Source organism: Ranitomeya variabilis, chromosome 4 (assembly GCF_051348905.1).
Source record: "Ranitomeya variabilis isolate aRanVar5 chromosome 4, aRanVar5.hap1, whole genome shotgun sequence".
NCBI classification, from domain to species: Eukaryota; Metazoa; Chordata; class Amphibia; order Anura; family Dendrobatidae; genus Ranitomeya; species Ranitomeya variabilis.
In genome coordinates this window covers 27,123,116-27,141,058 of record NC_135235.1, presented here as the reverse complement: position 1 = coordinate 27,141,058, position 17,943 = coordinate 27,123,116, and the positions used below count along the sequence as shown (strand labels likewise).

At 47.8% G+C, this 17,943-nt stretch overlaps 1 protein-coding gene across 1 annotated transcript in view; it reads right to left on the bottom strand.

Annotated features, from left to right (window-relative positions):
- Window positions 1-17,682, bottom strand: part of LOC143769569 (C-type lectin domain family 2 member B-like) — a 37,937-nt gene extending 20,255 nt beyond the window's left edge. Inside the window, exons 1-2 of the mRNA XM_077258250.1 lie at window positions 17,574-17,682; window positions 6,476-6,554 (exon numbers count right to left, since the gene is read on the bottom strand). Of these exons, the coding sequence (XP_077114365.1) occupies window positions 6,476-6,554; window positions 17,574-17,609 (115 nt within the window). The 5' untranslated portion in view covers window positions 17,610-17,682. The remainder of the gene's footprint in view (window positions 1-6,475; window positions 6,555-17,573) is intronic.
- Between the last annotated feature and the right edge of the window lie 261 nt (window positions 17,683-17,943).

Here is a 17,943-nt window from a genome sequence, read left to right as displayed (position 1 = left end):
AGTTCTGTTTAAAGGGATCAGGGGAGGATGTGAAGAATCATTCTGCTCAACAGACTGCGCAGCCAAGTAAATTTCAGCCAACTACAACTCTGGTGTCCAACTAACTTGTCCAGAACCCACAACTAGTCCTTCCTGTGTATGACTGGGAAACAAAGTGACACCAGAGAATAGAAGAAACAAAATCTGGATCATTGAGCTGTGGAAAAAGGCCACTTTCCATGAAAGGAGAGGTAGAGAGATGTCCTGCAACGGCTTGAAGGGACATTGCTGCAAGACACCTAGGACCATATTAAGGTCCCAAGCCTCTAGAGGCGCTTTGTAGGGAGGCACCACGTGAGAGACTCCCTGAAAGAACGTTCTGACCTGAGGTTTGGAAGTGATTTTGCGTTGAAAAAGGACTGACAAGACCGAGACCTGCCCTTTAAGGGAACTCGACGAAAGCTCCAAGTCCAGACCGGATTGGAGAAAATCCGATGACACCGGCTTTCCAAACTGTATTGGACAAACGCATACCTTTTGCGCTTTGTGTACCTATATATCTTCTGATCTCTGTGGTCCAGGTCATTGAACTTGATGGTGCTCCTTAGTGGGTACTAATACCAAATTGAACCTATATTCATTATTTGGGTTTTTTTTGTTTATTTTTTCTTATTAATTTTTTCCTTATTTTTCTTTTTTTCCTTTGGGTAACAGAGGTGTATGTGGGACATTATCTTTCGTCTATCCGTTACTGTAGGGACAGTGAGGGACCCTAGGGGTAGTCGCCGTTGAATGGGGGCACCTACCACAGCAAAGTAGGGTGTCTACCTCCACTGTCAGGTAGGTGACAGTATAGGTACAGTATTTTAGGACTCACCAGTGTTTTCCTTCATTGTAGGTATTTTCTAGGGATTAAAAAGGGTTAGCCGTCGAGGAGTGGGGGCGCCTGTCGAGAAAAAGTAGGGTGCCAACCTCCACTGTCAGGCAGTACTCATTGTAGTGCGACCTAGGGTTGTCTAGGTACATTATGTATCTTCTCACGTTTTTAAATTTTATTACTATGTTAAATAGAGTTTTTTACTGGTTCTATTAAAAGTTATATTTTAGGGATCCTTGTCTTTTTTGGTTTATATACGAGTGTCTGCCTGACCCGAGGGGAGAGGGGACACAGTTGGTCGAGGGAAAACGGACTCCCATCCCATGCGTCCAGAAGAGCGTGCTGGAGGGGACGGAGGTGTAGTTGCGCAAAAGGAAATCTCTTCCATTGCAGCCACCACTGTTCCGAGAATCCTCATGCCGAAACGGATGGAGCGGGAGACGGCCGAAGAAGCTTCCAGACCCCCTGTTGAAGAGCCAGGACCTTGTCCCGAGGAACTGAATCTATTTTGTAACCAGAGGACACCAGATCCCTGACCCTCTTGTCGTAAACGATGGCGAGCCAGGCATGACGAAACAAGAGAAGGCGTCCGCCTACTTTGCTGGCGTCGTCCGGACGGGATTGCGAGTCATTTGGAAGATGATGATTGAGGTCTGGATCCCCTGGACCTAGATTGTGTGGAGCGGCCCCTCCAGGACTGGTTTGGCCTGTATGAAGCCTGAGGGCTTTTGTCTCTGGCGGCACGGCGCCCCGAACCAGGGGAACTGGCCGAGGAATGCCATGAGTAGGTTCCATGAAAGGGTCGAAAACGGGCCTGTGGCTGTCATCGGAACAGTTGTCTGAATCTCTGAATCCGCCCCGTAGCATCGGAAATCAGCTTGTCCAGTTTTTCACAAAAAGATGGCCACTGAGATATGGCAGAGACGTGAGCGACTTTTTAGATACGGAGTCCGCTCGCCAGGTCCTCAGGCATAGCGCTCTCCTAATCGCCACAGCGTTAGCAGCCGTAAGTGCAGAGCAGTTAGCCACGTCCCGGGAAGGATTTATTAAGTAATCGCCAGCCAAGGAAATCTGATTTGCAAGCTCCGCTATGTCAGGAGGAAGGTCGCTGTTCTGTAAGGTCTTATGCAGAGAGTCTGCCCAAAAAGCCATGGCTTTGGCTACCCAGGTAGCCACGAAAGAGGGGAAGAGTGCAGAGCCTGAAGCCTCAAAGACTGAACGGGCGAGGCTGTCAACTAGGCGGTCCATGGGATCTTTGATAGAAGATCCATCCATCACGGAAAGGATAGTTTTAGAGGACAAACGTGAGACAGGAGGATCCACAGGAGGGGATTCTGTCCATTGTTTTTGGAGATCAGGAGAAAAAGGATATTTGGACTCAAGAGATCTCTGGCCCTGAAAACGTTTGTCTGGACGCTCTCTATGTCGCTGGACTATGGTCTGGAACATCGGGTGATTGGCAAACACCCTGTGAGTACTTTTGGTCCTTTTGAAGGACATCGCATTATCCGTACTGGAGATCGCCGGTTCCTCGTTGACCTGAAGGGACTGGTTGACGGCCTCAATGAGACTATCTATAGTACTCTGATAACCTGGCGACTCCAGATCTAGAGGCCCATCGGACCCAGGATCAGAGTCCTGGTCGGAAGTGGTGCCTGGGGAGTGAGAGCGGGAAGCGGAGCTACCAGATGCCGAGGCACCAGAGGGCCTGGGGGACGAGCTACGGACGCGCTTCCTAGATGGCCGCTTGTGTTTAGAATGAGAGCAGCCCCTGTCGGCTGAAGATTCCGCAACCGTAGGGGAATCCTCCTGAATAGGCAGATTAGTGGTTCCTGCTCCTGGTTGGATCCTGGAGGGACTCAATAGCCTTAGTCAAAGAAGCCATAGACTGCGAAAGTGACAAAGCCCACTCAGGGGGACTGGTCACCGCGGGCTCGTTTGCGGCGGGGGGCTACTGAGCGCTTTTAGGGTCACAAGCATTACAGAGCGGGGCAGTATGCCCGCTTGGTAGCGCAGCCTGACAGGAGGTGCAAGAAGTAAAGAACACTGTATGCGCTTTTGCAGACTTTTTGTGTTTAGGCAGAGACATGTTGTCTGTTAATCTCCGTGCAGGCTGTGCAGCTAGTAAAACGGAGCACTGTGCAGCTAGTAAAACGGAGCACTGAGTAAAGCGGAGCCTGCAGAAGGATGGGAGCTGTGTCAGGGCGCAGCGCACGTACCCAGGTCCTGTGTCCAGATGCCGCACTGAGACCGGTGAGGAGAAGTGGCGTTGAGGTCCCCCTGTTGTGGCAAGATGGCCGCTGAGAGCTTGGAGGGCACATCTCGCAGTGTGCGAGAAGAGCTGCAGCGGTGGGCGGGGCCTCGCGTGTGATGCGCGCTGTGGGCGGACCGCAGCCTAGCAAAATCCAAAGCCGGGGACTAAATTAGCGGAGCCCGGCCGAAAGATGCGGCCGAGCCCGCGGTGTGCTCGGGAGCCCCCCCCCCCCTTACCCCAGAAGACTCACTGCTGATGCTCCTCTTCAGGCGATGTATGAGGGGTGATGCAGTCCACCTCAATCCAGCGCCCTCTTGATGAGGAGGTGGAGAGAGACTGGGAAGCTCCTTGCAGCACCGCTATTCTTTTAGTGGTGGAGCAGAGGGAGGGCGGACGGACAGTACTCTGGGAAGATGGCCTCTGTGTATCCTAAGGGTTTGCTCCCCTAGGATTTCACAGGGCATGTCCACGGCCGAGCATCCCACGTCGCAGGAAAGGGAACGGGGAGTAAACTCGTGCTCGCCTGTTGGTGTTTAAGGGGACCAATTTCCCCCGAAAAGGGTCCGTCACCCCATCATCCTCTTGCGCAAAGTGAAACAATAAAAATAAGAGTAAGAATGTCTGGAAAGAAACAGACGCAGTGTGCCTCCTACAGACACTAAGCAAGAACTGGTATTATCCGGAGCCATGGGCGGTGTATACTGCAGAGGAGGAGCTAACCCTTTTTATATTTACTTAGTGTCAGCCTCCTAGTGGCAGCAGCAGCATACACCCACGGTCCTGTGTCCCCCAATGTGGCGATGGAGAAATAATGACTGGTCCACAAAAACCAGTTTAGGGTACTTTCACACTAGCGTTTTTTTGCAATACGTCGCAATGCGTTGTTTTGGCGAAAAAACGCATCCTGCAAAGTTGTCTGCAGGATGCGTTTTTCCCCATTGACTAACATTAGCGACGCATTGCGACGCATTGACACACGTCGCAACCGTCGTGCGACGGTTGCGTTGGACCGTCGGCAGCAAAAAACGTTGCTTGTAACGTTTTTTGCTGCGTCGAGAACGTCTTTTCCGACCGCGCATGCGCGGCCGGAACTCCGCCCCCGCACCTCACAATGGGGCAGCGGATGCGCTGAAAATCAGCATCCGCTGCAAACAACGCTAGCGTCGGTATGTCGGCCCGACGCACTGTGACGGGCCGAGTAGGACGCTAGTGTGAAAGTAGCCTTACTGTTGCACCATGCTTCTGGTCTGTTGTAAGATTAGACTGGGGAAGGAAATGGTGTTGGGGGAGGCTGTATAACCCCGACCACAGCACACAGGAAACCGCCAGCCAGCTGCTAATCAGTGGTAGATATGGACCAGAAGACACCTAGTCATAGGCCATGTCCACATGAGTGTATGAAATATACATTATACACACACAGCCGCTATTAACAAGTCGCCCATTTACATTTTCCAATTTTACAAAACTGCAATGAATCTGTAAAAATCAGATTCTATACAGTGGCTCTTTAGGGCAGTAAATTCTTGCTTTATGCGCACACAGACATGAATGGTTGACTTGTTATTTTGCTCCATAAAAAGAAACAGTGCCTGCTGCAATTTTTCACACAGATTCAGTCAGTGTGTGAAAAGTGACTAAGTAACACATGGCTGTAATGAAGGTCTCTGCCCCTACATCATGCTGCTCTCAGATTACACAACTGCTGACGGATTCCCTGCACTCAGCAGCCCCGGATATGTGACAGTAAGAAATTATGAAGATTCACTTTCAGGTGATCGGGGGTTTCCGTGGCCATTAGTGTATTTTTCCCCTTTTGGATTTCTCAGGTGGTTTTTGGGTTATAAATATTAATCAGGTGCGTTGTGTTTACAGCGATAACATCACAATGATCTCATGTATGTACGGCATCTTCATGTGATACGATATAGATACAATATAAATAAATAGTGACTACATATTATGTGTAATTATCACCTGTATTAATTATCAATCATCCTGATGACTCACATGCCCAAAATAATTCTCCCTTATTGAATGCATAGAGGTTCCTGGAAAACCACAATCCGAGGACCCCAGGCCTCAGCTGTCAGTGAGGAGGGTGTCAGCAGCCGTCATTGGGGACACGAGGGTGTCAGCAGCTGTCAGTGACCAGGGTGTCAGCTGCCATTTTCCTTTTCCCCGGGGGTCTTTCTGCACCCACCAGCTGCCTGCACCATGTATATTCAGCCACGTACATGATGAGTGTTCGGGATGTTTTTCATTTCAATAATTTTAAACCAAACATCAGAGGGGGAAAAAAAAGTATAATAGACACGTGCACGACTTCTGCATTTTCCCCCCCACACACTCGGTGCGCACGTGGCCTTATCGATCCGGGGATTGCCGGGGGAGACACACATCCTCATGAAACTACTACGTGGATTTCCCCCAGAAATAAATAGGAAAAAGTTTTTCAAGCCGATCAGAAACTCCGTGTGAGCACTGCCTGAGCGATGAGGTGTTCTCCAGAACAGATCTACACTGAACAATAAACCGATCTCTACAGGGTGCGGACATCACCAGGATTACAGCGCTGCCCCACATTAGTGCAAATAACAGAAGTCAATGTTTTATCACTCCCATCTGCCGGTTTAATTCTTTCACATACTTTTTCCTGTTTGAGAACAACAATCATGACCTCGGAAGCAGCTGTATTTTTTTGTTTTTTTGCATAACATGAAAATGGCGAAAACTAGAAAAGAGCAGTAATAAATCTGCTCTATCCAGGTGGGTCCTGTAGCACTGCTCATCCAGTTCTTCCAAGTCCATGAATGTAATGCTCAGACGCAGTGAAGACTGACACGGACGCCCCTCTTCTGCTGCTCTGAGCAGGTGCCGTAATACAATTCTAACAGGTATTATATTCATAGGTTTTCTATTGTAGAGAATGGAAGGATTGTTACAGGATGGTTCTTACGACTGCTGTCAGTCTCCAGCTACAAATACCCGAATCCCATTATCTTCATTCAACCTTTCCACTGCGGACAAAAAAAAAAAATAAAAAAAAAACCCAATACAAAAACAATAACGTTTCTACATTAAAAACAATAAAGACGCTGGTGAGATCTGCAGAATAAATCGACATGCTGCAGATTCGTTACTTCGCCAGCAATGTGGATTATCAGGGTCTGTCCTCGAGAGATAGTGAAAGGATTGTGAAGACACAGGGCGATGTTCACACCTACATCCGGACAATAAGCTGAAGTGCCGCTTCTTACAATACACAGCTCTGGTGACAGATCGGTATCTATCAATATGGCTTACATGGGGAGAAGTCTCGTCCCCCAGCATCGGACATCACAACACAAAGGAATGACACTTACCATAAAACTTTAAGACCAAATCCTCTGGTTTAGGACATTCTGTGGCTGCTTTCAATGGTAATCTGCGTTCTGCATCACTCTGAAAAAAATAAATAAGTTAAAAAATGACATAAAATCTTAAAAATAAAACAATCATCATTAACGTCGTCAACATCGACAACACCCACGACAACACCCACAACAACACTGCAGGCAGCAAAGGGAAGCCATCATAGGGAAAATGACATCTTGTAATGCAGATTTGTTATGTGCATTTTTTTTAACCAATTTTTATATTCACATTACAAAAAAATTTATAATTTTGTTATTTTCACAGTTGCCATTGGGCCATTATAAACTCATCCTGTGTCTTTTCATGAGGAGTTCTCAGAAGTCTCATTACCATCAGAGGCAGGAGTGCAATAACGCCTCTATACACCGCTAATAACACAGGATCCACCAATCACACTAGGCGACATCACAGCTTCACCCACGCTCAATAGTTACGGTACTTCAATAATAAAAAAAGAATCCGCGTCCGTTCATTGCTGCTAATGTACATGTAAATGTCCTGAAACTACAGGATTCTTTTGAGAACCTAAAAAAGATAAAACATCTGGGTTTTTCCCCCACTACTTTCATTACACAGATCAGTGCAACTCCATCCAAAAAGTCTGGTATATTTCCTATATTGAACAAGACTCCAATAAGAAAAAGAAAAATGATATTTTATCAATTCAGAATGTAATACATTTTTTGTTTTAAATGAGAAAGTATAAAATCCAGAGGTAACGTACAGAATGCAGAACATAAGAAGGAATGCTGCAATAGTGAAATGTGTATTGCCAATTATTAAAAGGAGAGAAAAAAAAAAGGTATAATCTCATAATTGGAGAAAAGTGCAATGTGTCAGCCGCCATGTCAGAGCAGGGCGTCACCCATCATATGCATGACTAAAAAAATTAGTGTACAGTGTTGACGCCCTGGATCAATCATCAAATAATTACCCAGGTTGACATAATCCACTAGTAATGAAGCAGCACTACGCCTACACTGTGCAAAAATAGTAATCCAGGCAGTGGGAAAATCAGCCAGACGCATGTGCTCCTATGGATGACGTACGCCGCGGTGTACTATATTGTGTTATAGAATTAGCACCTGGAAGTTCCACGGATCATCGAAAAAGAAAACTAAACAAATGGACATTGGGTTGATAACCTGAGAAAAGAAAAAATCTGCTCAGAACAGAAACAAAAAAGCAGCAGAAAAGGGTCTTATTCCGTTCAGACACACAAACCGCAGCTGCTCCCTCCCCGAACGGCGATCCACTACCCTACAGCAAATCAACGAGATCTGTGGCCGATCACCATCTGTTGTGATAGTTTAGAAAAGAAGCGAAAGTCTGAGAAAACATCTCAACTGTGCTTATGGCTGTAGATCTGTGGCCATTTAGAAGAGCCAATAATCAGGGGAACAAATGCTCCTGACTTTCGTCAAATACTCAACAAACATGAAAAAACACTGCGGTCATCGTTTTCGTCAGTAGATCGACCTGCACACAGAACGCTCACACCAACCAGACTTTAAAAATAAAAATGCCAAGAATGTGCAAAATACTCAAGCTACTTACCAGGTAGCGGTGTTTTTCAGGAGTCCATGACAGCACTAACGAGAGAGGGGATCCGCCCTTCAGGGACAGGAAACCTACAGAGATAAAAGGGCGGCACCTCTCTCCCGCATCAGTTGGATTACAGAGCATGAGAGGACCTCCTTTGGTTAGTAACACATAAATATTTAACACATTTCACCCTGTGACTAAACTTTAGAAAATGTATATACATGAAAATATACATATCGTGGTGATAAGCCAAATCCGTAGAAAGGGTGGGAATATAGGAGTGCTGTCATGGACTCCTGAAAAACACCGCTACCTGGTAAGTAGCTTGAGTATTTATTCAGTCGTCATGACAGCACTAACGAGAGAATTACAGAGAAAAGAGTATTAGGGAGGGACTACTGCTTCCAGCACCCTTCTACCAAATGTGAGATCGTTGGAGCCACCAAGATCTAATCTATAATGATTAAAGAAAGTAGATGGAGATGACCATGTGGCCGCCTTACATATATCCTCAATTGACACCTCCGATCTCTCTGCCCAGGAAGTCGCCATGGCCCGAGTGGAATGAGCTCTTACTCCTTCCAGGACTTCTAGGCCACCTGCCGAATAAGCTAAAGAAATTGCCTCCCTAATCCATCTACCTAAGGTGTTTTTGGACACCCTAAACCCTTTCCTGACTCCCTGATAGGATATGAACAAAGAATTATCTTTTTTCCAGGGGTCTGTTAAAGATATATACTTAAGAAGGCATCTTTTAACATCCAACGTATGGAGTTTGAGTTTTTTGATTTTTAGGATTAGGACAAAAAGTGGGAAGATTTATTTCCTGAAGTCTGTAGAATTTTGACGCTTCTTTCGGAAGATAAAGGGGATCAGTTCTTAATACTACCCTATCTTCTCTAATCTGCATGTATGGAGTCTGTCTAGAAAGGGCCTGTAAATCACTAACTCTCCTTGCAGAAGTAAGAGCAATCAAAAGAGCGGTTTTTAAGGACAGTATTTTTATAGGAGCAGATTCTAAAGGCTCAAAGGGGGCTTCCGTCAAAGCTGAAAGAACCAGGTTTAAGTCCCACGGGGCTAGTCTTTTCTTAATGATGGGTCTTGATCTAGCAATCCAATAATTTTTAGCTAAATTACAAATATACAATGCACCTAAGGCTGAAACCTGGACTCTGAGGGTGCTTGTAGCTAGCCCCATCTCTAGACCCCTTTGCAGGAACTCCAAAATTTTGGCAATATTGGCTTTCTGGTTTACGGTATATTTGATCCTGAAACAGAGATGAATTTTTTCCAGATTCTAACAAATATTTGTCGTGGAAACTTTCCTGCTTTTTAATAGAGTATTAATAAGTCCATGTGAAAACCCCTTTTTCCTTAGTAAAGACCCTTCAAATCCCACGCCGTCAGATGTAAACTGGACACTCGTGGATGGAGAATTGGACCCTGTGAGAGGAGGTCTGGGAGTTCTGGGAGAATCCACGGTTGAGAAATGGACATTTTCCTCAGCCAAGGAAACCACGGCCTCCTGGGCCAGAACGGCGCTATCAGGATTACATGAGCCTTGTCCTCCCGAATCTTCCTCAGAACAATCGGGATCAAGTTCAATAGGGGAAAATAGTAAGCTATATTGAAGTGCCATGGAATTAGGAGGGCATCCACCGCATACGGATTGTCTCTGGGGTTTAGGGAGCAAAACCGAGGACACTTTTTGTTTTCCTTACTGGCGAAGAGGTCTATCTACGGACACCCCCAAAGAAGGGTGATCTGATCGAAGATGGTCTGATTGAGAACCCAATCTCCTTGCCCGAGCTTCCTGCGACTTAGAAAGTCGGCAATGACGTTCTGTTTCCCTTTTACATGCAGTGATGTGAGTGACAGTAGATGATGTTCGGCTATCTGTAAGATACGACCCGCCACTTCCATTAAAGATCTGGATCGGGTTCCCCCTTGATGGTTAATGTAAGCTACAGTTACCTGATTGTCTGAGAATAGCCTGACGTGATGGCCCTGTAAGGACATAAGGAAATGGCTCAGAGCTCGTTCTACTGCCAATAACTCTTTAAGGTTAGATGACAAATTTTGTTCGGAACGTGACCAAACCCCCTGGACCCACATATCACCCATATGCGCCCCCCATCCCTTGGGACTAGCATCTGTGGTCACTACACGCGATATATAGTTTATCCAGGGAACACCATTACGTAGGTGTGGAGTGTGTAACCACCAACGTAAAGACTGAATAGTGGAACTAGACAAGGAAAAGGAACTATCCAATTGACCCTCTAACAGACGAATGTTGTACAAAACCTCCCACTGTAGGACTCTGGTGTGGTACTGGGCCCAAAGTACCGCCGGGATACACGACGTGAGTGAGCCTAACAATGACATCGCTCCCCTCAATGTTACCAATGGATTGTCACTCACTTTGAGTATTTGTCGTTGGATCTTTTCTAACTTAACATCAGGTAGACGGCATTCCTGTAACCTTGAGTCCAATATGAGACCCAGGAATTCTTGAACCTCTAGAGGCTGTAACCGTGATTTTTTAAAATTAATTATCCAACCCAACTTTTGTAAGGCTGTAATTACTTTGTCTAGTTGGGACGAGCAGTGTGATTCAGAGTTTCCTATTATTAATAGGTCATCCAGATATGGAACTACGAGAATATCCTGCTCATCGAGATGTGCCATGACCTCCACCATTATCTTTGTGAACACCCGAGGAGCCACTCCAACGCCAAAGGGGAGTGCTCTGTATTGGAAGTGTTTAACCGAATCGCCTAAGAAGACTGCTACTCTTAAATAACGCTGGTGTTCTGCGTGTATAGGGACATGATAATATGCGTCTTTAAGATCTAAGACGACCATGAAACACCTGTCAAACAATAGCTTTATTGCTGTTTTGACCGACTCCATTTTAAATGATGGAACCCACAAAAACTTATTGAGGCCCTTAAGGTTAATAATGGTGCGAAAGGAATTATCCGGCTTTTTAATCAAAAAGAGGGGAGAATAGAATCCTTTACCCCTTTGTATTTCAGGAACCTCCACCAATACGCCTTTTTGTTGGAGTTCCTGGACCTCAGTCTCTAATGCCAGTTGTTCTGCAGGAGAAGAATGCACAGGTGTTACTAGAAATCTGTCATTAGGAGTGATCTGAAAATCAAACTTTAGTCCAACTTCAACAATGTTCAGGACCCACGGGCTATTGGAAATATTCCGCCAAGCCGGATAGAAGGCTAAAAGTCTGCCTCCTACCCGGTCCGCCAGTCATTGTGGCTTTCTGTTGTCCCGAAAGGAGTTAAACATGTAGCCTCTACCTTTCTTTTTATTGGCGTCATATCTGGGCTTTTCCCTATTCGATCTTGATCGGTCAAACCACCTTCTATTAGAACCTCGTCTGTAAGTGGGTCTACCGAGGTAGGGGAAGCGTTTCTTACTATCCCCCGCTTTTTCTAATAATTCATCCAGAACCGGACCGAATAAGTGCGCCCCTTCGCACGGAATGCTGCATAATTTGGATCTGGCCTGCATGTCCCCTTGCCAACATTTCAGCCAGATTGCCCAACGGGCTGAATTAGAAAGTGCCGCCGAACTGGCTGCCAGCTTAACCGAATCCGCTGATGCATCAGCCAGATAAGCAGCAGCTCCCTGAATCATAGAGAGGGAGGATAACATCTCGTTTCTCGGGGTCTTATTTTTAAGCTGATCTTCCAGGCTATCCAACCACACCATCAAAGAGCGTGCTGTGCAGGTGGCAGCAATTGATGGTCTGAGAGCCCCTGCTGAAGTTTCTCAAGCTCCCTTGAGAAACACATCTGCCCTTCTGTCTAATGGGTCCTTCAAAGTTCCCAGATCCTCAAACGGTAGAGAGGATTTCTTGGAAGCCTTGGCCACGGCTGCATCAAGTTTCGGGGCTTTATCCCATGTCGCCGATGCGGACTCCTCGAACGGATACTTTCGTTTAAAAGATGGAGGAAGAGAACCTTTCCTTTCCAGTTTTTTCCACTCTCTAGAAATTAGGGAGCTTACTTTTTCTACTACCAGAAAGCATCGGCGGGATTTACGGTCTAATCCTTTGAACATCACATCCTGCATAGATTTTTCTGGTGGAGTTTGCTCAATTCCTATTGTGTTATTTACCGCCTTTACTAGGCGGTCTATCCGGTCAAAGGAAAAGCATGAATGACCGTACTCAGTGTCCGAGGAAGATGCTGACGTGTGAGAAGCCTCCGATTTCAGATCCCCTGAGTCACTGTCCTCACGTGAACTCGGGGTTCCAGGATCTATTCTTTTAGACCCTCTACTATGAGATTGGCATCTTGATGAACCTCTAATCTCTTGCCTGACATCTGTCTTAAGGCCCCGTCTCACATAGCGAGATCGCTAGCGAGATCGCTGCTGAGTCACAAGTTTTGTGACGCAACAGCGACCTCCATAGCGATCTCGCTATGTGTGACACGTACCAGCGATCAGGCCCCTGCTGCGAGATCGCTGGTCGTGTCAGAATGGCCTGGACCTTTTTTTGGTCGTTGAGGCCCCGCTGACATCGCTGAATCGGTGTGTGTGACACCGATCCAGCGATGTCTTCACTGGTAACCAGGGTAAACATCGGGTTACTAAGCGCAGGGCCGCGCTTAGTAATCCGATGTTTACCCTGGTTACCAAAAAAAACAAACAGTACATACTCGCCTTTCGGTGTCCCTTGCCGTCTGCTTCCTGCTCTCACTGACTGCCGGCCGTACAGTGAGAAGTGAGAGCACAGCAGTGACGTCACCGCTGCGCTCTGCTCTCAGTGTACGGCGGCTCAGTGAGAGCAGGAAGCAGACGGCAAGGGACACCGAAAGGCGAGTATGTACTGTTTGTTTTTTTTGGTAACCAGGGTAAACATCGGGTTACTAAGCGCGGCCCTGCGCTTAGTAACCCGATGTTTACCCTGGTTACCCGGGTGCTGCAGGGGGACTTCGGCATCATTGAAGACAGTTTCAACGATGCCGAAGTCGTTCCCCTGATCGTTGGTCGCTGGGGAGAGCGGTCTGTGTGACAGCTCCCCAGCGACCACACAGCGACTTACCAACGATCACGGCCAGGTCGTATCGCTGGTCGTGATCGTTGGTAAATCGCTTAGTGAGACGGGGCCTTTAGGCTGGTAGCGAAATCTGGCGTCTCCTCTGCTATTAAATCGCTGGATACACGGACCACATAGTTTTTAATGTAATTATCCGGGAGAGGAATACCACATTCCTTGTGCCTAGATTTAGAGGACCGCTTTTTTCCCTGATACGGAAAGAGGGAAAATAAAAGGAGACACACATCACTAAGTGAACTTTCACGGCGATCACTTACCCCTATAGTGTCTGAGTGGTACCGTAGATTGCGGGGGGACCCTCTCAACCGAAGCAACATCCATACGAATGAGGATTTTCCGGCTTTGGACGCTTGATCAGCTCTACCTCCAGGACGACTACTGCCACTAGAACGTCGCTGGGTGTTCGCTGTTTGGGGCTTCTCCAGGGGTTCACACTGTTGCTCAGAATGCAACGGCTTCTGCTCCTGAGACTCCATTGTAAATATGGAAACGAAGCATGAGGTAGCCCAGACTGAATCCTTAAGTAGCCGGCCCGCATAGGTACCTCCCCCAGGTGGGGGTCAGCAGGCCAATCCTGGTGAACTGCCTAGTACAACACAGTATATGCGAGGCCCCTCCCCACGAGATCCACCGCCAATGGTACTCACTCTGTCAGCCAGGAAGCGCTGCCCGTATCTCCCATGAAAGAAAACCGCCTCGCACACCGTTCCCAGGAAAAGCCGAAAGGGCGCCGCCATGTTTTTTGCCGGCGCAACCCACTGCGCATGTGCCAAACGTCATTGCATACTGCCGCTCTAAGCCCCGCCCCTTTTCGCGCGTCACTTCCGGTGCACCGCCTCCTGAACGCCGAACGCAGCGCTCGTGCTAAACTGGAACGCCGACGCCACCGACACCGCCCGCAGCCGCCCACCAGAGGGGAACGCTGGCGCTGCCGCAACCCAAGCGCCGGCCGAAGAGGGCACAGGCGACGCGCTACTAACAGCTCTCAAGGGGAACTATTCTGCAAGAGGGAGCACCTAACCCCACCGACGGTCGGAAGAAGGGGCCTCCCACATAGTACTCACCCGTACCTGTGGCGATGGGACACCGACCGAGACAGCACTCCCCCTGAAGGCTGCTCCTGCTCTGCTGCTGCCTACCCCCACAGCCCTCTGTGGTGCGGCACTTCCAGCCTCGCGATCAACACCGAGGAAGGGGACCTCCCGCCTCCGGAATCGGTGAGTCGGATCTGGGTCAGAATCTTCTTCCTTCACCTTCTTCTTAAAGGTACATCTGTAGGGTCCCCTGTCAGGGACAGGAAACCAACTGATGCGGGAGAGAGGTGCCGTCCTTTTATCTCTGTAGGTTTCCTGTCCCTGAAGGGCGGATCCCCTCTCTTGTTAGTGCTGTCATGACGACTGAATAAAGAACCTTTCAAAGTAGGGCAGAAATCCTCCAAGTACAGAAAACTAAAGATCCAAGTGAACGTATTAGTACAAGAATCCCTGAGTAAAGAACCTTGACAAGTTACAAAGCTTTGCACAAGTCAAAATTACGCAAAAAAAAAAAAAAGAAGGCTTTTGGCACATTGTTGCCAGATCCATTTTCACCAAAGTGGGTGGGAAAAGGACAGGATGCGGAGTGGTTAAATGGACCCGGCACACTGAGGAAAATTTACACCACCTGAAGAGGTGCAGGCGCCAGGAATGTGCTCCAGAGTGTAGTAACATTACACCACTTGTAACATACTCCTAACTTATTATAGGGGTTGTCCGATGTTAAGCTACAAGTCTGCGGTCACTATGTCATACTCCGATGCCGGGAGCGGGCAGGCATGCGGCTGCAAGTATGACTTGTATACACGTGGTCACATGCCGACTAGACATGTGCGGCTTCTCTCAATGTTAGTGATGTGAGTGAGGCCGGAAATAGTCTAGTCAGAATGTGGCCGGAAGTATGCAAATATACCTGCAGTCACATGACCGCTCCAGCGCACACAATGTGAAGATTCACAAGTCTGCAGTCACAGAGTGAGTGCAGACTTGTAGCTTAAGACCGGACAACCCCTTCCCTTAGGCCTCTTTCACACGTCCATCTCTCCAGTGTGGTGACCATTTTCACACTTACCAGAGACACTGACACACGTAGACCTATTCAACTGAATGGATCGGTGCACATGTCAGCATGTTTCCACAGACCCCGATTCCGTGGGCAAAACACGCTGACATGTCCACTTTTTACTGTCAGCACAGGCCACAAAATGTCCTGCACACATGCACTCGGATGGCACACATGAATGTCATCTGTGTGACACGCACTGGTGCCAGGAAAGAAGCGGTACAGTAAGTGCTGTTCCCCGGCGTTGAAGATGGCTCTCATCATTCTTCCCTGCTCTGCCGGCAATCAGAAGAGAATGAGAGTTGTATTCAAGTCAGAACAATAATAGCAGGTGACGGCTGATGGGACTATTACTCCCATCAGCCTGCAGCTGCTGCCGCTAGTAACAGTGACATCAGGAGCGGCTGATGGGAGTATTCATCAGCCGGCTCCTGTGCTATAAATAACTAAATAAAAAACCCGGCATGGGTTCCCCTGTATTTTCTATAACTAATTTACTGAGATAATGACTTTTGGGTTCTCATTGGCTGTAAGCCATAATCATCAACATTAACAGAAATAAACACATGAAATAGATCACTCTGTGTGTAATGACTCTATAGAATATAGGAGTTTCAGTTTTTATATTGGAGAATTGAAGTGAATTAACTTTTTGAGGATATTCTAATTTTGTGAGAAGCATTTGTATATAACGGATGACTCCAGGGAAAACATCTGTTATATACATATATCCCCTTTCACACACACACACACACACACACACACACACACTATACATATATATTATTTTTACAGATATACACTCTAGCCTTTTTTTTTTTTTATAGGCCACATTCCCCAATACTATTCCCCTCTGTGGCGTGTTCATATGTGCATTTTTTTATGTAGTTTTTAAAGGCAAAGTCCAGCACAAGAAACTCATTAACTGAAAGCTACAAATAATGATTAAACGACCACAAGACGGATTTCATCACCAGGTAAGAGATAACAATACAATGTATATGAATCCGCACGGCTCAGAGATCACACACGGATCTACCTGTGTTCAATAGACGGCAGCATAAAAAATGTTGTAAATAAGAAATCAACTCCAGCCTCGCCGAGTCCATAAATCTTATCCCCGGAGATCCTGGATAGAGACAAATTACCCTTCTCCTCCATTTCTTGTTCCTCTAGTGATAATTGTGCAGGACAACGCTGACTGTAACTATAAACCTTATACACACTGTGCGGTAATAACGGCTTCTATAGAGACGTGCAGGCGTCACTAGTGACAGCAGACAATAGAGCCATGAATGAATACACCGGTATCCCAGACACAGGATGCACTGACAATGGGGGCTGCCATAGTAACGGAAACCAGGGGCAACAGGTGAGCCCAGATCTCCCCCCATATACAGCCCAGATCTCCCCCCATATACAGCCCAGATCTCCCCCTATACAGCGCAGATCTCCCCCCATATACAGCCCAGATCTCCCCCCATATACAGCGCAGATCTCCCCCCATATACAGCCCAGATCTCCCCCCATATACAGCCCAGATCTCCCCCCATATACAGCCCAGATCTCCCCCCATATACAGCCCAGATCTCCCCCCATATACAGCCCAGATCTCCCCCCATATATAGCCCAGATCTCCCCCTATACAGCGCAGATCTCCCCCCATATACAGCCCAGATCTCCCCCCATATACAGCCCAGATCTCCCCCCCTATACAGCCCAGATCTCCCCCCATATACAGCCCAGATCTCCCCCCATATACAGCCCAGATCTCCCCCCATATACAGCCCAGATCTCCCCCCATATACAGCCCAGATCTCCCCCCATATACAGCCCAGATCTCCCCCCATATACAGCCCAGATCTCCCCCCATATACAGCCCAGATCTCCCCCCCTATACAGCCCAGATCTCCCCCCCTATACAGCCCAGATCTCCCCCCCTATACAGCCCAGATCTCCCCCCATATACAACCCAGATCTCCCCCCATATACAGCCCAGATCTCCCCCCATATACAGCCCAGATCTCCCCCCATATACAGCGCAGATCTCCCCCCATATACAGCCCAGATCTCCCCCCATATACAGCCCAGATCTCCCCCCATATACAGCCCAGATCTCCCCCCATATACAGCCCAGATCTCCCCCCATATACAGCCCAGATCTCCCCCCATATACAGCCCAGATCTCCCCCCATATACAGCCCAGATCTCCCCCCATATACAGCCCAGATCTCCCCCCATATACAGTCACTGCACAGGACAGTGGAGCACAGAACAGTGTAGTATCCCTAGCACAGGCCGCCATGGTTCCTTACCTCTCGGACACCCGCCAAACCGCGATAATCAGCCATCGCCGGATCCTCCACCGACCGTAATGAAATATGAAAGTAGCCGGCTTTTTGATGTGAACAACGGCCCCAGCCCCCGGGTCAATTGGGAGCTAAAATGTTTCCTGCTGTTTGCTGCCTGGGGGCTGGGACGTATGGAGAAGGAGACAGAGCAGCAGTGTGTGCGGGCCGGGGAAAGATTGGCAATGATGTGATTAGTGATTAATGATGTGGTAGTGATGTGACGTTCATGAACGAGCCGACTCAAAGAGCCGGCTCTTCAATGTGAACGATATGAGCCGGCACCTATCAGTGAGCCGCTTGTTATCTAGGGGCTCTCTGCTCTCCTCCCTTCCCT